The sequence below is a fragment of the Lethenteron reissneri genome, chromosome 33 (genome assembly GCF_015708825.2).
Source record: "Lethenteron reissneri isolate LAM-NWPU_2019-01 chromosome 33, ASM1570882v1, whole genome shotgun sequence".
Lineage (NCBI taxonomy): Eukaryota > Metazoa > Chordata > Hyperoartia > Petromyzontiformes > Petromyzontidae > Lethenteron > Lethenteron reissneri.
This window is the reverse complement of record NC_083811.1, coordinates 9,945,660-9,967,943: the sequence shown is the minus strand read 5'-3', so window position 1 is coordinate 9,967,943 and position 22,284 is coordinate 9,945,660. Positions and strand designations below refer to the sequence as shown.

Genomic DNA, 22,284 nt, shown 5'->3' with positions numbered 1-22,284 from the left:
CCCAGTGATCCCACCATGTCACCGCAGCAGCCTTCACCAGAGAACACGTTTAAACGACTCTGTGCAATGCGTTAAACGGCAGCCTCGTGGGAGGAGGAGGGAGGGACCTTTGTCTGTATTTCGTTGCATACAAGCCTGACTTGCGATGGTAGATGTTATAATCGAATGTAAAAAAATAAAAATGTATGGAGAAATTAAGCTATCAGATAGTCTTATAAATAGCCATCTCATACTCTGTGGCAAATGCCCATTGTTACGAAGAGGACAAACACAAGCTTTCGTTTTAAAAAATCATAGTAATGCCCCGAGTGGGGCAAAAGTGTGCAAGATGATCGATTTCTGTGATCCAGGTCCCCCTTAAACAGACACTATTGGTTTCAGTGGCTGCTCGGCCATTTTTTAAAAACAAAGCACGTGCGTTTTTGTAATTCATTGTTACAATATATTTCACGTGATAATATGCTGATGTTACAGAGTTCATGATGATAACACACAAAAGCAGGATATTGCAATTTCATTTTCATGGCCAATTTGAAGAATGTCACTCATTTAAAATTATTTCTAGGAATTTATTGAAAGATCAGCTGAATGAAATACCTATTGCCTAACTTCCACAAGACATTTATAATGAAGATGGAAAAGGTAAGTTGCATATATGATGATGACGACGATGATGCCAGAGATGATAACGATGATGACGAGAGTTGTGATTGTGCCAATGGTTCTGATGGAAACACTCTGCAAGACTGTCTAAAGACTGATGACGATGAAGCAAATAACGATGACAATGATTAATGATGGATAATGCCACCAACGATGTTGCCTAACAGTGTGAATGTTATCAAATGTTGACATTTGCACGGCCTGTCTTTTTGTTTTCACGCCTCCAGTCCACCGCCTTCCATCACCCCACACCTTTCAACCCGTGCCACATTTTCGCGCCCGCAGCCACGCGCATAGGCCAGCGCCCCTCTCGTAATTCTGGGCGAGCCTGTCACACCAGCCCCATCTCATTTTCAGAACGGAGCCGTCAACTCCCACGCTCGTCTCCCTGCAACAGCAGCAGCGGCAGCGGCGGTGGCAGCCGCCGCACGAAGCGTGAGCCGAGACAGCGGCCAAGAGGGCCCGGTTATGCAAGCGACCCAAGGGAGACCCCTGCTAGGGCACGGTGAACGCTTCCTCACCACCCACTTCACCACCCACTTCACCCCCCTGCTACACCTGTCCCCCACCCTCGTCACGTCACCCCCCTCTCGCATGCACGGGAATCCCTGCAGCCAGCATTCAGCCACATGCTCTCAGGATCATCCACCTTGTTCAATTTTTTGTCGCGATTTAGTTTTCTTCTCCTGCTGCTGCTGGTGTTGTAGCGAGTGGCGCGCTCTCTTCAGCGTTCGTCGCGTTCCAGTCCGAATCCAGCCGCAACTCCCCCGGATAGTTTGTTACGGTACGACTGCATCATCAAACAAGGGCGTTGAGCATTACAGGGAGGCAGCATGTGGATGGGAAGAAAAGAGTCCACGTAATTTACAAAAATGGGTCACCATATGCCAGTGTCGTGAATAATTTTCGAGAATGACTCGCAGCACCTGAATTCTCTATTCACGAACACTTCCTAGAGCAGATTAACCCGTGCCAGGCTTGCCAAGGTTCCCATGGGGGGTCATTCTGCTGCGAGGTAAATACAGCAATGTACGAAGAGGACAGATTATTCCAATTAACATATTTCACACGGTTACAAGAAACTGCAACACGCACTGCAGGCATCCTTACGTCATTTAACAGGCAAGAGAGTACTGCCTCGTTGCGACCTGCAAGGGAAGCCTGAGCAGGCGCCTCGGTGTGCTAATTCAGATGTTGCAGGGCATGTTAAGCCTCCCAAATAACAGATAAGGAGGCTCCCTAAGGCCATAAGACCCCAGCAAAGCAAGGGGTACGGAAAACTAAGCAAAGCAAAGCTTACAAAGGGAAGATCTTGTTAAGATGGACCTTAGAACACCGGCTTCGACTTCCAGATAGATTCGTTTAACAAACGGAAGATGAAGATTTAGGGGCTAGGTCACGGATTGGATACAGAGAACTGACCGATGATTGATTTATTGATGATGGGGATGATTAGGAAGAGACGACATAATGAACGGATGACAGTGATGAGTGATAGCAAAGCAGACGTTGTGGTAATTTCAATGAGTGTTAAATGTCAGCACTAAACCCCAATTGTGAAATGAAATAACAAATTATGAAAAATATTATCTAAATAGAATGTTTGCATCATCATACTATTATATTTTAACATTACAGCAATACAAGAAAATTCCAAACTATTTGCAATGCTAAGTTTAGGCTGAAAATCATTTCACCATTGACAGATAGCGCTTCATAAATACAATTACAAACCACAGACAATGCTCATCAATATTAATATGAAACCCATGCATGAGCGCGATATGCTGCAAAAAAGAAGCACACGGGCTTAAACCCTAGGCCTTATTATATAATGCCAATCTGTAGAAGGGTTCCTTTTAAACAAAATGCACTATTTTTTTGGCCAAAAGAGCAGTCCATTGCCATATTTTAATTCGGTAAAAAAATGCACAAGCATGTCAATGCTTACATTTGACTACTTATTGAAATTTAAATACAAGAGGGAAAGAGACACGTTCGTTTTGCATGTTTACAGTGGGCCTTTGTAAGCCAGTCTACATTAGGCAATATCCTGGCACCTGTGTGTGTGTAGGGAAGCTCGCAGACTAAACATACAACTCAATGTCCAACCAACATACAAAAAAAGCACTCACACACAGACACGTTTGGGAAAGTTATTTTTAAATATTGCAACGTTGTAAATCATAACGATCACACTGGCAGACTAGGTTTGTTATATCAACATACAGTAAAGAGACCGTTTAATTTCCTATGATATCCAAACCTAGTTATTTGCTGCTATCAGTGTTAATTTTTTTTTCTTTTGATGTACAACCCCTGTATTGTTTTCGTTACAAGGTTTACACTTTCTACGATGAATTAAGTTCGAGATTTGTATTCCAACGCGTGCCAAAGAGCCGTCTGTTATGCCTTGGACACAATTGTTTTACCGCACATCAACTTCTCAACAGTGTGCATACAAAAACACATGAAACAACATTTGTGATTGTAGCCCCAGAGAAAACTCAATGACGCATTCTTTATTTTTATCACAACTAGGGCAAATGCAGCAATTTTAACTTTTTCTTGTAGTCTTTACGAAATTCAATTGCCAGGAGCAAGTACAATTGCTCTGTCCCATCGCATTAAGCTTCTCATTTTTCTTAAGCTTTTCCCAGGATCATTTCCCTTGGAGAGACAAGACGGCTCACAGCCTTGACCTATTGCACAAGTGGTGCTGGAAAAAACATGTGGCTCCGATGGCACTGTTCTTTTAGCAATGTTGACGATAGCTTAGGTAAGCATTGCACGCATTACAACACCATTAAGTGAAATCACAGAATACTTGGGACTTCGCTTTGGCAGCCACATTCTCCTAACTTTATGTGTCCATTGTGAAAGTGTCAACATTGCCACATTCAATCGCCCCCCAAAAATGGGTTAATTGAGCAAAGGCATTATGCCAGACCCATGGCAAAAAGGCACTTGAACGTTTCTTCTGCGGCTGTACTTTTGTTAGAACATTCATGCCCTTCAATAGTACCGGGAGCGGTTACTTGCCAGCTGAAAAATCAGGCAACAGATACATTTTACATGCGGTATCATATTCTCGTGACTTGGTGGCTTGTAATGCCTTTTATAGGCAGCAGTAGTGCAGGAAGCGAAAAATTGTAGGGACTTCCTTACGAGGATTGCACGGATGTCCCTGACTACCGGCACACGTTTGTCCCCGAGTCTGGAATTACGCGCGCTCATGGCAACAGTGAATGGGGACACGGGATAGAGAGCTTCCCGTTATTTTAAGTGGACGATGAGAATCGGGCTCTCTCTCTCTCGTCGTACTTTGCTTGGTAACCGTAGCTTTGTCTGGCGTGGGAAATATTCAGCTTTCCGAGTCGAGAGCGACGCCGAGGTTGGTTAATGAACGCGAAGCCGGCACGCTTCTTCCCGGCACAGTGGACGACTTCGTAAATCTGTCAGCTCTACAATTCTCTAAGGAGTGTGCACGGTGGGACCTTGGAGTTTGCTTAAACAGTTTGAAAATTAAGATTCTTTAAAAGTCAAATTTTTCCCCCACTGTGGGAAAGAGTGTAACTGCAATGTTGTAGCATATTAAATTGCATTGCATAACACTGCCTCTTTCGTTTTTGGCAAGACCGCATTTCTTTTATAATAAAATGTTCAAACCTGCAAGGCGCTGAAGCAGCAGAAATGCCCTGACGATAATGAATTTTAATAAATCTGACAAAAAACACAGAGCAATGGTCTCACAATGGTTACACTAACCCTTACTGCGTAGAGTCTTACATCCTCCTTTGCCAGTGTGTGTGTTTATACCCAAATTTGGAAAATTGGCTGAGGTTACATGCCCAAGCGTCATGCTCGAAGGAGTCCCTTAAGGCTCAACAGCCATGAGGCAACAATTAGCATCGGAATCATTATTTACATCTGCAGGATGGCATCAAAGCGCAGCTAGATTAGAGCATCCTTAGAAATTGCATGCCAATCTTTTTCAAAACAAACACATTGGCCCACAGCAGACACATTCTCGAAGAAATATAGTTGGCTGCTAATGTCCCAGTTTTGCAGGGAGCCTCTTATAAGCACCAGGAAGGCAACAATCCAGCTGGGAAGCTGAGAAGAGGCCATACTTCCCTCCATATAATTCTACACAGACAGCGATCTCCATCGCCGTATAAGCCCCACAGCATGAGATGAGCAGGGAAATGTGTTGGATTGAGCAAGACTCACGAATAATCCTCCTGAGTGGCCAGGTGCCACTTTCACTGCCATCATTCATTGACATTTGGTATTGATAAAAAACGCTTGTGGTGCTTTGGATGGCAGAGACAATGCAGAGACAGTGTTGGTAACTTAAGGTGGGTATTTCTCACCATTGCTTTAAAATATATCTTGTTAGTTAACAATGCAAGTTGTCTTATATCCTAAGTGATGTAAATTCCAGCTAATCAGATGTAATGTAGACGTCCTATTTCTATGTTTTCCAGCAGGTACCACAGAGCCAAATGATCTATTTATAACCGGGTAGAAATTCACCTAGATCGAGATACAATATCTCATTTGCAAAGTGTATCTGGCAAAAAGCATGACGATGAAAATCAATGTTTTATAACGCTGAGGTGCGTGAAAGATGGCGAGCAAAACAAAAACACTTCAATAATTTATGTCACTTTAAATGAATACGGCACATACGTGTGTAAAGCACAATGTCTATTTATAACATAGGTGTTCAGGGCCACCGATCCGAGCGAGTGTGGACCTGCCAACTAGATATATAACGATTCATCCCTAACCAACAATTCAATGAATTGTCACAATTCTGGGGCTCATGATTTGTTTCAAGAATCAATTGTTCCTACATTTATGCACATAGAACCCACTGTGGCTGTACAAGACGCTATATATATGCACTAGCCTTTTGCCTGTCCTAGGATGGAAGCTGTAATATGTACGACAAAATTGAGCAGAGTATAATTGTATCTTGTGTAAATTTGATGGCAGTGAATCTTGCACAAAAGTATGTCATCAAACACTTCACTGCATTTCAGTGTAGCACTGTATTAATGGCAGTGAATCTGCCACAAAACGAAGTCATAAAACACTTCACTGCAGTTCACTGTAGCACTGTGTTAATGGCAGTGAATCTGCCACAAAACGAAGTCATAAAACACCTCACTTCATGTCATTGTAGCACTGTATATAACTGACATTCAATTTGTTCAAATTCACTGCTCTGGTACTTTATTCTCTTTGGCTTTCGGTCGCTGGGGTTGAAATTAATTAGAAATCTATACAATTTCTGGAAAATCACCGAGAAAATGTATATTTTACCATAATGTAGAAGCATAAATTAGACTAGCCTTTTGTGTCCAGTGCTGAAGAAATAAATAAAGACACCAAATCCACTTTGTTGCTGCATAGAATTATTTATTAGATTCACTTTCAATTAAGAAACGTGAAACTTAAAGCGAATTTGCGAAAAAAATTCCGCTCGACCTTCTGTGCGAGTGCAAAAATCCACCCGCTCATTAATATTAATGAGGGGGGTGCGGCATGTGGAATGACGTCACGCGCGTTACACACAAACAGACATTCTTGGCTCATTGTAGTAGTCATTTGTCATGTTGGTCACGGGGCTCGTTTCAACATACTTCACCACACTATCCGGTCAATGCGGGTTAGGAAAGGGTCATGCCCAGAACAGGTTCAGATATTACCCACCACTGAGTATAACCATGGCCAACAATAGAACTCAGGGCACCTTGGTATACATCACAGTGAGCAAACCACTGCCCCACCACTCCAACACAAGCAATGCACAATAATGCAGTTGAGTATACATAGCGAGTGGAAATAATGAACTCTTACACGCATAATTAAATCCATGTATCACGACCCCAACATATTGTCTTAATTCATTATACTGTACATAAATAGTTGTATGCCTATTGCAAAGAGCAAACGTGAGCATAGCTTTCGTTCTTTGTAAACCAATCAATCATTGGCGTTTGCAATGGATATTCAGCTTATATTTAGACATGTGCAGGCATAGACACCTTTTTCTAATGGCACCTTGAATGTGATTTTTTCCCCTTCATCAGAATGCGATTGTGCTTTTCTTTGAAGCAACAACAACAAAAAACCCAGCACAATATAAACGCTGCAAATATCAAAAATACGGTGCTGTGTGATTCGGAAGCTGAACTTGTCACGAGTTTGGCCTGGACCTCAGCAACACCTATGACATCATTAAGGGCAGTAGTGGAGAACCCCTGGGAATTTAATGAACACATAAGAGATATGCAGTACCACAGAGACTCGGCATCATTGCATTTCAAAATAACAGTGGCTCAAAACCACGGCATATCCAGTAGGCATATACAAAGCAGATATAGTATATAAAGTGATCATCAAAAGGTCTCTGGTCTGATATAAAAAGCAATGAATGGCCTTGATGAAGCTGTTATTACTCTACATGGTCACACACTCAAGTCCACTGATTTGTCAAATCTGTAATCCTCACCTGGAGAACTTTGCATTGCTCAGCCATACATTTTGTTCACAGCACCAATCAATGTATGAGCACATGTCTTATATCACAAGTGATTATTTAACTGTGGAAACATGTGGAAGGCACTGGAAGGCAGTGATGAATATGGGTTGTTTCCAAATATCCTTATATTTTTCGTATATATTTCTCCAGAGTACTCAGGATTATCTACGCTTTTCCCAAAGTTTATTGTAGGTTTGTTTTAAAATTCTGCATATTTCAGTACTCTCGAATACAAGAGGATTCAAAAAGACTGTAAATATTACTTGGTTAATATATGCTATAAAAATGGCCATCCTTCTCAAAGTAATGTATTATAGTGACATAAGCACCAGCTTTTGCAGCACCTCTCCTGTTTGGCTATATACTTTTAAATCACCTCATCTAACACACGATGGGCAGTCCAAGTATTGAAAAAGAAAGTGAATATTATTACATTCATACAAATACAACGCTTTTCAAATTTTCAATTGTATTCATGAGCTGGAAGGGACTGTGATAACAGATTCGTCATTGGAGGTAACTCGCTCTGCCCTCTCGTTGCTATGAAGAAGAAGGGCCAATGCCCAAAATGTCAGCCCATTATTTATTTCCTGTTATAAGGCAGTGGTAATGAGGAATGTGGCCAGCTTTGATGTTAAAATGTATGTGTTAATCACGTTGATGAAGGCCAGTCAGACGAATAGTTCACATCAACATTTTTTAAATGTATTAATTTGTACGACTATATTTAATATAGCACGAATAGTAGTTTGTGAATACTCTTTTATGGTTCAGAATTTGATATGTCCACACCATATTTACTGACTGTATTACATTTTATGTAGATAGACATGCATTTAAAACATGTTTAATGTGTGTTGTGAGACACGATCAGTGGATGCGAATGGTGATAGAATCACAAAAGGAAAAAAAACACAAGATGACCAAGCTCAGAGATAGAAGCATTGAGATCAGCTTCATGTGCATCAAGTGAGATGGATTGTGGCATCACAGGCCCCTGTGAGCAGCCAGGCTTCATCCAGCACTGGATGAAGCCTGGTTGCTCATGATGATGATGTTGATGATGATGAATTGTAAAATTGCAGTCACAAACCAAGACGCGTCATGCCAAAAATAAATGCGGTACGTAAATTAGAACAGTGCCCTCTTATTTGCATAACAAGGGGGCAGCCCTTTCCGTGCACATGCGGGAATGAAATAACCGTGGACTGCGAGGGGCGTCCAATACCAGCAGGCAGAGGAAACATGGTCTCTACACAGCGGTAGCGCCCAACTCGTTAGTGCACAGCACAATGTGACAAATACAAATGATTAAAGTGCCACTGCTTAGTGAACGACATCCACCTTATGCAGTATAAATAAGGCACACGCATTGATCAATTGGACCAGTGCAGAATCCTTAATGGCATGTCTGTTATGCTTCAATTCATACATCACTTGTAAGTATAGTGTTGCTACGACGTTATGGGACCTCCTTTGCCAGTACCAAAATATGAGAATAGGTTTTTCCCCTTTTTTCTGGCAACAACACAGGTGTTTTAAAATGTTAAAACACCAAACTGAAATATTTTACAAGAAATCTGTCTGCATTAACCACAATACTTGTGGTCAGAATGCAAACAAAATACGCCTAACGAGCAAATCACCTGGAGATAGTGAGATGTCCTTAATTAATGATACCAAGTGAGCTGAGTTGAGTACAGCTGAGGTGGTCTTACCAGTGAATGTTTGTAAGATAAAAAGAAATCGGGGCAGTTTGTAGGCGAGTGAGTCAATGGTGGAGACGATAGGACGAAGGGCTGTCCCTTCTTTATGGATTTTTGGTAAGCCATACAATTTGGGTGGTGTAGCAGCAGAGGGTTTTAAGGAAAACAAGTATTGTGGTTAATGCAGACATGATTCCTTGTAAAGGTTTCAGTTTGGTGTTTAAACATCTGAACACCTGTTTTGTTGCCAGAAAAAAGGGGAAAACCTATTCTCAAGTATAGTGTTATACATAAAATAACAGAATGCAGATTCTATTTACCAAGACACTGGGAAATGGGGGGGGGGGGGGTCAAGCGTTTAGCTTTGTATTTGAATAATTGTTCAATTTATCTCTGACTTTCAACAGCCCATTTAACTGCGGTCACACTTCACTGCAATTCATTTGCATGCCATTGCAAGCACGTGTGCCCGTCAATAGAGTTGGTGCAAATGCAATAATGAGACTTTTAAGCCAACTTCATTAACCACAAATGGAAATGAGCAAGCGAGGATTTTGATGCAGAAATTGACAGGCTGCTGGTGCGATGATGACCAATCAACGCTTGATACATTTAATTGCGCCGAAAAAGGAAGGTTTTGAAGAAATGTAATGGAGGCGTTGTCACGAAAGTGATACAATTACAAAACAATTATATTTGCTTTTATGTGTAATACATGTAAAGTTCAAAAACGGAACCATATGTATTGTATTTTACATACTATATATTTTAGCACGAGCCTTTTGCCCGTCCAAGGACGGGTGTATTTCAGTAAATCTGAAACTTGCAAGCGAAAAGCAGACCGCGACGTGATATTCATTGCATCAATTCGTGTGCAGTTTGTAAGGGCGCGGTGACACACTTATTTAATTTAAAGGTTATAATCTCTTGTTCATCGTGACGTCCTTTTTACTTCTATGTCTCAACAGCGTTACGGAGACCACGTGACGTGAGGGTTCTGCCTTTGTCGTGAGGGTTGTGAGTTGACGCCGAGGAGGGGGGAGGAGGCGCTTCGTCCCCCCCCCATGTGGAGTGACGTCACCCGCTAATTAATATTAATGGGGGGGGGGGATGCGTCCATTTGGAGACGTCACCTCTTCATCATTATTAATGAGGGGGGTTGTTTGATGTGAAGTGATGTCACTTGCTCATGATTATTAATGAGGGGGGGGGGGGTTGCTACATGTGGAGTGATGTCACCCGCTCATGATTATTAATGAGGGGGGGATCCATGTGGAGGACGTCACCTGTTCATGATTATTAATGAGGGGGGCTGGCCAATGTGGAGTGACGTCACGTGCAGGACACACAGACATTCTTGGGTCATTATAGTAGTAAATAGGCATGCATGGTTAAATGTACCCTATATATACAAACCTTATATACACACACACGTTATATATAAAGAGAAGGCATTTCCCAAATGATGAACTGCTGATAGGTATTGGAACTGGCTTAATACGTGTTAGCACACATCCACATACTGCACTCAATACCCTTGATAAAATCGCCTCTATCATTCATACATCTATTCCACAATTGGACTTCAAAACCATTTCCCGATACAAGTACAACTATGTACAGGGTGTACTTTAGTCACGGAGTTGAAAGAAGTTTGTTAAACAGAACGTTCATGCCTACTTAGTTGGCTGCAAGACAAATCATACGGGGGAGTTGGTGTGGCAACAAAACACGCTTAATCAAAACGTGGGCTGCGTGACATCGACGATGAGCCATGGGCTTCAGTTCACACACTGCGTAACGAAGATAGCCCCACCGTGCTTGTGGATGAAGTGCTCAGAAAAAGTTAGCACAATTTTTGACGCTTTGGTTGAAAGTTTGCGGATGTGGGCAAGCAGAACTGGCCTGGCGCGGTGTCAATTTGTCATAGCCACTCAACCCCCCCCCCACTCCCGAATACCCAACCACCATGGGAAAAAAAATGTTTCAAACAGCGGGTGTTTTCTTTTTAAATGAGGCCAGATCACATCAACCGCAAATTATTCCCGACTGTGAATCAGGAACAAGCAGTGCCATGTATAACTTTGGCACGAAACAACTTTGCTGTTATCATCACTGAAAAGTGGCCTGCCTTGGAGAAAATCTGTGAGCGTGCTACGGGTTTTTGGGAATGGTCATGGTTGTTTTGCAATAATTGTACTGCTTCTTCGAAATACTTTCTACACCATTCAGCCGTGTGCTTTTCAGCCTCTCTTTTCTTTCCTTCCTGTTCTCTTGTTCTCGTCTCTGCTCCTGTATGCATTCACTGAGAAACCATAAATGAAGAACAGAACAATTTTCCCTTTTTAACTTTTCCAGTCACAAAACAAGACATACCTCTCATAGTTAATGTAGTAATAAAGATGTACAATTAGCTCCCTCCTCGTGTGCTATAATTAACTTACTACGTAAAAAAGCTTTCCACTGTGCAAGTTTGTGTACATTTCAACCCGTTTTGCTTTTGTGAAAAAAATAAGAACAATACTTTTAAGGAAATGATGGGTTATATTCTGCAAATTACTAATAACCTGACAGGTAATGAAAAGCATACAAGCAATTTCATCGACCAGGCAGTTCAAACAGCATTCTCACTTTCTCAAACCTGCCCAGTTGTCTGGTAGATTAACCCGAAATGGCACTATTCCCTCTGGGTCACCAAATCACCGATGGAGAAATTTTATCTTGATTTGAGCCTTGACCTGCTGGTACATCACGCATTTTAAATCATAAAGTATATGGGGGAAAAGTGTGGTTTAATTTCCAAATGTGTAACAACCACCATCTTCCAAAAAAAACCTAATTTGGGACACATGGGCCAACATTGCCCATGACAGCAGTGCTGCAATAATACTCTACGTTTTGGAAATTTGGTAAAAGTGTTGTCATATTTCGATTTAAAGCTGTCTTCCCGACAGACCTGTTCTTCAATTGAGGACGGCTGCTTGCGTTGTGGCCAAAACGTCGTGAGAATTATTTTATTATGTTTTATTTTTATCATTTCATTATTTCCCTTCTACATGACTTTACCGAAAGAACCAAGAAGATGTTGTCATGTTGTCCTTTAATTTTTTGTATACACGATGAACTCTTTCCAAATATATGAGAAATTATATTTAACCATGCAAGTCAACAAATATAGCAACAATGACTAACATGACATTACAAGTTGCCCCACAACATCCAAATGTCACAAAGAAACAGCCAATTACAGACACATGGTATATTTTAAATACAATTCACATGTTTGTTTACATTTCTATTATCAGTATAAATATTTATCTGCCTGTAATTTGTAAAGAATTGGAGGGCTCACTGGGAATTCCATAAAGACATCTGCATGGGACATTTTATTCATTAGAGTACTGTGATGCAGGTTCCATCGTAATTTTCCCCAGGGATACAAAACTGAACGTGCCACCCCAGTGGCTAAGTACACACCATCATTTTCCATGGCCAATCCATTCAGTACTATTACAGCTCACTCTGTGCTCAACAACACCAAAAATGTAACCATTTAGCAAAACAGAGAACACTTATGATTAATTACCATCTTTACTGCTTGTTTGGGTTGTGCTGTGTGCTGTCTGCTGTTTTCAGTATTGACTATGAAATTGCAAAAGTGTCCATGTTGAAATTCTTTACCTGAAAATAACAGTATATTTCCAATGCAAACTCCAGAATATAGAATATGCTATATCTACCACTGCACATGTTTTCGCGGTTGTACTGCAAGGCTCTCCGATGTGTGTTTAGGTTGTGCCCTAAAGATCTCAGCCACTTCAGTTCCCTCTTCAGGTTCTGAAGAAGCAACTGTAGAAGCTTCAAATACGTGGATAAAAACGTTGGACACCATGTTGGTCAACACCCGGTACAACCAGAAAACAAATTGCATAGCTAAATAATTGCTGTTTTAAACAAAATATTTCCAAAACTCCAAATATTACAACATAGTCAAACAAATGCTGCACAAACCAAAAAGCCAACATTTTCTCAATGCTCTGAGAAGCACTAAAAGCAGTACTGTACCCATCTGCACTGATGCGAGTAGCTGAAGTTCCACATGTGGTAAATGCAGTGCCAGGTTAATCTGAACACAATCGTCACTGCTGACTTTCCCACTAGGTGGTACTGTACTCATTTTACTAATGTCACATGTATTTGTTAACCATTCGGAATATGCATGCATAATGGTACTTTTCCCATAAATTATCAATGATAGTAGTTTAAATAATTATTTTCTTTATTCTAAAATCGACACCAATAAAAGTATACATTTAAATCCCTGTCCCCAATTGTCCATTGTCGGTTACAATGGTTTCCATTGAAAAATGGAAATAGTACATTAATGGGCTCCCGTCTTTTCATGAAGCAATTACTGAACTTCATCAACTGTATCATCGATGGCCCACAGTTACAACAATGTATCTGAGTGGGCTTGGTCAGAACACTCCTAGAAGAAAATGAGGGTACCTGAAAATCAAGACCTGAGTCCCATTGCAATAGGAACTTCTCTCAAAGGGCTTCCACTACTTCACTGATATAGCAACACAAATATAACATCAACAAAGAGACTGCGGATTTATCAATTAATCTTTATTAGGAAGCCACTGGAGCTTTGCAATTTGAAATCGAGATTGAAAACGAAATTCTTTATATCTGCTTCCGATTACATAAGAGAAAAATTAACGTACATCTTGTTTGGGCCTGATAAATGTGTTTCCTGCAGCACTTAATACCTGGTCACAGATACATAAGACGTCTCTGTTTGAAACGTATGTCATTTCAATCGGCTCTGACCTGGTCATAACAAAATCTACATAGACTTTATAACCATGTATATATCTTTTAACATCTCTTAACATGGACCCATATGGTGCATTTGGTCCATTTCAATCGTGAAAAATGCATAGCCTCAATCTGCAAATGTATCACGGATGCATGGAGCTGCAAGTCACGTTTCCATGCTTTCTCTGTTAACCGCGTGTTTATTTGCGGATTAACGGAGTCACGCAACCAACTCCTCCTGTAACGCATGGCACATCCAGAGTGTGCGGCAGATAACAGGATCTGTGATACGGACCTCCCCCCCCCCCAATGTCAACGTGAAAATTGGAGTTCTGCTATAACACAAACCAAAGGACTCCCATATAAAAGGAACATTTCTATTGAGCTCTCACTTTGATATGAAGGAAAATGTATGCTTTTTTGTCTTTTCACCAATTATATTGCAATCGTGCTGTCAGCATCTTGTTACGGGTCAAAGAAATATCCATTCAAAGCTATCGTGGAAAGCAGTGCATCACCTCATGTTAGAAAACGAGCACTGGAAGACGACATCACACAAGTATAGTACTTCTAAGAACCTTTCAAATGCCTTTTATCCACAGTAGGCAGTGAACGTTCTCTCATGCCGTTATAGCAGTGTTCACCACCTGACAATAAAACCAAATGTTTTTTTTTTTGCCCGAAGGAGAAGATACATATGTCGAATTAAGGGAAACCATACATTTAATACGATGGCGGTTATTTTGTCGAGTAGTTGGTGACTGCGATGGGACTATCAACTCACTAACCAAGGTAACCAGCTTTAATCGCAGGTGACTGAAATTTGGATTTTTAAAAACCCAGGTAATGTTGGTGTAATGGAATATTGCCTGTAATCATGCCCTTAGATTAAAGGGTTGGCGGGCCACAAAGATGTATAAATCTATTTGCTTTATTTTAAACAAAGAGTATAGATCATTACAGTCACGAAAACTTCAAATCTATAATGTATAAATCTCCAAACCCCCTGGGTTGCAGTGATGAGGATATGCTATCCGCGCATGAGCCCCGTTGTGTTTTCCCCAGGCACTCCCGGTTTCCTCCTGCATGCAAAACGCTCTTTGAAAACGAATCGAACAAACATCCCAAAGCAGGACCCTCTTAAAGAAGAAGTCTAGGCACTCAGCTCAGCTCTGCTAGTTAAATAATTGGAATTGAGATAAATGACATCATTATTACAGCTCAGCTCTGCCACATTTATTGCTGACCCCGTAAAACAACGCAGACACCTGAAGCACCACGAGTTTTACAATCACCAGCATCTTTATTAATAATGGAACCCCGTGTCTTTATTCGTTTACCATTTTTTGTCAATGATTGCCAGCAGCAGTGGGCCCTCAATGGCCATAATCGGCATCTCTCTCTCTCTCTGCATTCTGTGCGCACCTCGAGGACCCATAACGATCTGCGTGTGGGACAATTGCATGAGCCCATGGGAGAATAAACCCAACCACATGGCCCAGCGGTTGAGTTCAAATCCTGCTTGGGGGGGCGGGGCAGGGGTGTTGACTCAGACCATCATCCCTCCCCGGTAGATAAAATTGGTACCGATTTGTAGAGGGAAATCAACAGTGGCGAGGACTCGCCCCCGCCATGCGAAATGTTGCATTTCGACCACTGTGGCTCGGAGACCTGTGAACGCTTAGAGGAGCACTGCACTCCGGAGCAGGAAATCACTTCCGACTTGGGTTTTTTTGTTGATCGGAATAATGAACACCACCACAGAACGTTTCACTTTCAAAACGTTTCGATTTAATTCGCGACACATTTAATTGACCAACGTCAACTACCGAAACGCACGTGGTCCGAAACACACACAGAGACAAAGATTCCCCGTGTAGCCTTAACAGACTGTAGGAGCAAGTGCTGTTAGCGAGCACCTATTAAGGCCGGAACGGTTACACGAGATGGGGGGTGGCGAGCACCACGCCCGACCGCCTTTGTCTCCCCATTGACGAGTTTTCCCACACACCTCACCAGGTACTAATTTGAGGCTGAGTCGACCTAGGGGAGGCCCAGGGGCCGGTGCAGATAATCGTCACTGTGGTGTTTGTCCGTGAGCGGCAATCGAACCTGGGGGGTGGCCGGGTTCATAGCGCAGCGCGCTAACCGCTGCACCACCGCTCCCCACCATGAAACACACGCGCACGTGCGTGGACGTCACTGACGCGGGGACGTTCCAATTGGAAGTCGGCTCCGGGTTTTCCCGGCGACCGGCCTCCCCGAAAACCATTACGTCACCCTTCGCAAAGACGGCCGCGCTTCCCTTTCGCCGCTCGCGATTGGCCGCGCGGCGCCACGTGACGAGGCCACCGACCAATCCGGAGGGCGACACAAAACAAAACACGGCCACGCGATCCGGCGGAGCGGCTCGGGTTGCCCGCCAAAACCCGGCGTGGATTTCCGCGGCGTGCCGGTGGCCGCCGCTCCATCCAACAGCCTCCTGCTGCTGCTGTTGCTGCTACCTCCCTCCCTCAACCCTTCTCACCTGCGGCAGGGCCGAGTTGAGCTGTCGCTGCAGCGAGTCGCGGTCGTGGCAAACGTCGTGCAGACGCGACTGCGTGTGGGCGAGCGTCTCCTGCGCGTCCCGCAGCGCGTCGAGCAGGCGGTCGCGCTCGTCCAGCATGCCCACCATGAGGCGCTCGAAGCTTGCGTCGTCCTGCGAGGTGCGGGTCGAGCTCGCCGCGTCCTCGCTGATGGTCGGCATCACCTCGCACATCATGGTCGGGCCGTGCAGGGAACTGGACGACCCACCCTCCCTCCAGCCTCGGCTGTCAGCGTCTCGTGTTCGTCCCCGCGCGTGGGGTCTAGGTGTGTGCCGCCGCCACCGCCGCCGCTCCTCCGGGATGAGGTCGTGTGATGAGCTGCATCAACTCCACCTCGCCGGCGGGTTCCTCTGCCTCCTCCTCCTCCTCGAATCCTCTGGAGTACTGTCACTACAATAGAAGCTCTTCCTATGCTGTGTCCCCCGTGTTGTGTCCTCTGTGTTGTGTCCTCTGGTTGTTGTTGTCGTCTCCCGGTGTTCCTCCTCTTCCCCTACTGCTCTCCTCCTCTCTGCTGCCAAAGCTGAGCGCTCCGCTCGGGACTCCCGGGGGCCCCGCCCCTCGGCTGTGTAGCCCCGCCCCTTATTGGCTCAGGCCCCGCCCCTCTAGCGCCCTTAGCCCCGCCCCTTAGATTACTAGCCCCGCCTCTAGCACTCAGAGGCCACGCCCCGTTACCTGGGGGGGGGGTGCAAATTCCTGCGTCTATAGCCCCGCCCCTTAGATTACTAGCCCCGCCCCTAGCACTCAGAGGCCACGCCCCGTTACCTGGGGGGGGGTGCAAATTCCTGCGTCTATAGCCCCGCCCCTTAGATTACTAGCCCCGCCCCTAGCACTCAGAGGCCACGCCCCGTTACCTGGGGGGGAATGTGTGCAAATTCCTGCGTCTATAGCCCCGCCCCTTGCGCCACTCCCCCCTCCCTCACCTGGTGCCTCGTTTAGCCCCGCCCCTTACACCACCTAGCCCCCACCTCTTGTCCGTTAGCCACGCCTCGTTGCAACAGTCACCAAAGCCCCCTCCCCCCCTGAACCCACCTCGTGCTTGAATACGGCCCAAAGCCATTGACCAGATTCCCCCCCCGTCTCCACTCCCTGCAATCTAAACCCCGCCCCCTTTCTAATTAGCTACGCCCCCTGTACTCGCTGGCCACGCCTTTAAATTTCGATTTAAAGCTTTCGTGACCGCATAGATTCATCTTCTTGGTTCTTTCGGTAAAGTCACGTAGAGTGGAAATAATAAAATAATAAAAATAAAACAATAAAATAATTCTCACTGTCTACTCGACAGACCTGCTCTCCACCTGAGGACGGCTGCTTGCGTTGTGGTCGAAACGTCGTGAGAATTATTTTATTATGTTTTATTTTTATTATTTTATTATTTCCATTCTACGTGATGACTTTACCGAAAGAACCAAGAACACGCCTTTAAAGTCATGGGATTTGCCCCCCCCCCCCCCATGTTTTTCGACTCCGCCCCTCTCGTTGTCATCCGCAACCCCCTCCCTTTAGCCGCGAATCCTACTTCGTGATTGGTCAAAAGCGAACACCCCCCCCTCTCTCTCCCCCTTCACGCCTGAAGCGGGGATGTCCCGTCCCCTATAAAAAGGGTGGCGGGGAGAGCCCTGTGAGACGTTGCGGCACGTGGGCCAGTGCACGTGCTGCCTTGCTACCTGCGTGCAGTGCAAGGTTGTCACCCTGCAGTGACGGATGCAAGTATGGTTTGACGTTTTTGTGGTTTTTTTAACCAGGTGAAAACTCGGGAGAGCAAGCAAAGCCTCATTTGCTGAACTGCTCTGGGTATCCAAAAATTACAAGCTAAAATAAAGTACAGCAATCAAAGAGATTGAAATCGGAGTGAAAACAATTTGGTCCCATAAAAAAATATCTAAATGATTTCACAAACATCCATTACTGTTAAATAATAAGTTCTCTTTTTTTCTAGATTTGAAGCTTTCGTGACTGCAAGGATTCATACTCGATAAAGTCACGTAGGTAAAACATAAAAATAAAATGAATGAAAACAACAAAATTTAATCATGACGTTTAGGAGGCAACACAAGCTTCCGTCTTCAGGTGGAACCGTTACAGGCAAAATCACTGCATAAGTTGATGCATGTGTTGTAAGTAAAATATAATAAGTTCTATGTCGTGTAGTCGGCTGGGGACTGTATAGGAATAGAATATGTGGGCCCATTGAGAATAAAAGACCCTTATTGAACGGAGACCTCGTGTTACAAAGCAAATACAGTACAGCTCAAGGGAATATGCACAAAGCACAACAGTAAAGATGAGTAAAGCAATACAAAAGTGAAGCCTAATAAAAAAAAATAGTTAATGTTACCCATAATGCATCATGGGGGTGGAAGAGGAGCTATTGCCACGTGGCCGAGTGGAATTCACATCCAGAGCAGGTGCTCCTAATTAATCCACTGCTGGATAAATGCCTCAAGCTGCCAATCGCCTCATATCAACATCCCAAATAACCCCTAAACCCTCAATCACATGCTGTCAATCTCCCAAAAAGCATTCACAAAGCGATTCCATGGATTGCCACGATTCGTTACTATGGCTCCGTTGGCTCTTTTTTATTATTGCGTTTTATTTTCAAAGATCTGTAATCGCAATTAACAGATGTAGCAGCAAATAATTTGCTTATCATTGGCCCAAATAACAAGTAATTCTTAGATGCATAAGTTGATGCATGTGTTGCAAGTAAAATATAATTAATGAGTCATCATGGGATGCCTACCATTCACCCTACAGATGCAGGTGAAAAGTACCATTACTGTGTTGTAAAATCTTTATCATTTAATTATATCAATGGATACTCATTTGATTATAAGTTTTAAAAGATCTGTCTAATTATACAGGATTTTGATTTGGTTAAATTCTCATTTGTCACGAATAAAATCTCAGAAAACCATGGATAGATGCATAGTAATTATACTGAGGCACAGAAAAATTACACGTGGATTACGGAACAAACAAGTCAGAGACATCACACTAACTTTCGAAAAGTAAATGGGGTTAGGCAGCACACAATTGCTAGAAGGGGTAATGGCTGAGGGGCGAGATTGATGATAGAATGGCAACCAAAGAATAAAACGTGTCCATGAGTATGACCACTGCAGATGGAGCGATGAGAAACATTCATGTCCAGGAGTGAGATGAATGGTGGCAGCGCCTTCAAGAGGCCTTTGTCGAGCAGTGGATAAGACAGCAGATGATGATGAAGATGAGATCTCTAGCTTCAGAGGATATCTGCCTTTGACATGGCCACACAATGGATGTTGTTACAGGGTGCTTAACATCCACTTTACAGAACGGTCCAGAAAATTTTACCCAAATATGGGAGCAAAACAGTTCCCATTTGCAAGCCACCCTGTAATGATGAAATATAGAGGCACACGTCCTTGCATTGAAACAATTACATCGCTCTTTTCTCATGTATGTAGTCATTATTCAATAAACCAGGTCCAGTCAAAACAAACATTCTTCATCATTAAATACCCTTTTCAACCAGCACCAGTATTAAAAGTTATACTCGATGGAAAAAAAAAACTCTTATGAAATTCCTCCTCTCCTTAGCTCACTGACTGCACCGGCCTCGTTTGCACAGTCTCAAGCGGTCAAAAGTGACGACTGCTGAATCAGCCCCTGCAGCTCGATCAACTCTGCTCCATTGCCCCCATTGCCTTGCACGAGCAAAATGTACAAACGTAGGCCCGTTTTCACACAAATATTGTTTTTGGTAGCAGAGAACATTTTCTCATACAGCTGAACAAATTTCGGGAATCACAGAGACGGGAGCACGTTGCGTGTACGTTACATCCGTGGGCAAAATCGCCCATCAGTTAAGCCCGTGGTCTGAAGGATCTCTCTGTATTTTTTGCTCCGGAATAGTTATCTTTCATCGACCAATTTTAACTACAGTATAACACTATAGGTATCCATACTCTGATGTGTTTTCCACTTTTCCGATAGATATATTCCATTGTTTAGTGCAACTTTAGTTTTGCTCATGTAACTTGAGATGCTCTTTTAAGCCTTCGACATTAAATTCCTCTATCATTCACGCATGAGATGAGTAGTATTTTCTCCAATTACAATTACGCCTTTATTTCCCAAATCTAAATTTCATACATTTTCATAAAACATCTGTCGCAGTGAATAACTTTTTTTTGCGACAGCATGTCTCCTTGTCCAACTCCCCAGTATATATTTCATCACTTCCTTTTAAATTTTTATCCCAAAATCTGATCAATACTGTGTGGTCAGCAGTAGATACAACTTTAATAAATGCAGCTTACTCATGTGGCCTCTACATTTACATCAGTCATTATTCTCCACAAATTGCATCTCATTCGTCTTTTATGTTTATTTACACAATAATAATGAGGCTTCATTCACAAAAACAAGTTGTTTTGTCAAGATGGGATTTGTTCTCATGATGTACGTTGGTGTGAAATAAGACAGTGTAATCATGGTGAGTGCCCTCACTGTGCATCATTATCTTGCTTAATAAATAAAGAACATTAGAACAGATGTCAATTTGTATTCGCTGTACTAAATGAATCCTAGACCCTTGTATTGTACCACTGTGCGTGTATTTGCTGCATTTGTCATGTTGGAAAATTCTTATGTTAAAAGGTTGTAAGGTAAAATATTTGTTCTTTTGTCAATTCCCCACATAAAAATTAGTTGTTTTTTTTATACAGGCTCCTTGAGTATGTTTAAGTAAAATGAATGCTTTGTTTCATTAAAGCAACATTGTTTTGTTGCCAGATTTACAATATGAAGTGAAAAATATTAACAGCTTGTTCATACATCAAAACTTAGCACGGACCCAATAAAAGAGGTCCATTTATAAAACACATAGCATTAAATGTAATTGTAAGGTTCATTGTAGTTTCAAATTCATCTTTTTATCCCTCGGTGCAAGTGCTTCCCTTTCTCATAATAAAATTGTACTGAAGAATTGAATCTTGTATCCGCTTATTACAGTAATGAGGAAAAATGGGCAAATTATTTTTGCAACCATGCCCTTGTTACGGTTTGTTTAAAAACTATTACGAACTACCAAAATAATGAGAAAAAGAAAGACATTAAAACATTTGAAATCAGTCATTTGAAAATCATTATTCTCCACGGTCACGATAAATGGTTAAACTTTCTCATGCTTGGACATAAAATCAGCATGTGCTTAAATTTTTCATGAGAGGATTGAAGTGATGGAGTACAGTTGCCCAGGTGACAAATGCATGCATAAGGGAATTTTCAAACACCACCGTTTGCAAAAATGTGAGGCTAAGTTTATGTTGGTTTCTGTGGAAACAATCAATTACACATTGTAAAATTGAAAACAGCCAAATAGGACTGCGAATGTAGGGGGAAGCAATTTGACAAAATTTTGGCCTCTCTTAGCCGCACACTTTGTGTGTCAGTATCTCTTCTCAGAAAGACCTTTGATGCAATTCTTTTGGTTGGCTGTGAGGGGCTAAATGTTAAAGAGGAAACAAATAAACACAATTTGCTCATTAAAACTACCAAGTTTGAGCATAATCGGAATAATAGCCAAAAAATGTCGTTCTATTTTTAAACGTAACCTTGGCTTCTTTCTCTTTGTACACCTGTGGACAGCACACAGTGTGTACCATTCTTAGTTGATACTAAACCAATCAAACAAAGCAACAATACTTTCCACAAGAATAGGCCATTTTGTCCCAGTGCCATGCAAAAAATACAGAAGCATACAAATTATGATGGTTTGTGCAAACGTAATACTTAAAATGTGTTACTTTACTTCATGATTCAAATCTATAATATGTATTTTTACATTGGATATTTATACCATGATCCAGAAAAATATCATTCCTTCGGGCTGACTTGTAAGAGGTGAACGCTAAACGTAAAGGTTACGTCACAGCGTTGAGTACATTGATTGTGACTGCTCGTC

At 42.6% G+C, this 22,284-nt stretch overlaps 1 protein-coding gene across 12 annotated transcripts in view; it reads right to left on the bottom strand.

Moving 5' to 3' along the window:
• The window catches only part of LOC133350332 (liprin-alpha-1-like), a 351,308-nt gene extending 334,413 nt beyond the window's left edge, over positions 1–16,895 (bottom strand). For all 12 annotated transcript variants that reach the window (XM_061564572.1, XM_061564571.1, XM_061564574.1 and 9 more), the window contains exon 1: positions 16,277–16,895. In XM_061564572.1, the coding sequence (XP_061420556.1) occupies positions 16,277–16,510 (234 nt within the window). In that variant the 5' untranslated portion in view covers positions 16,511–16,895. The remainder of the gene's footprint in view (positions 1–16,276) is intronic.
• Between the last annotated feature and the right edge of the window lie 5,389 nt (positions 16,896–22,284).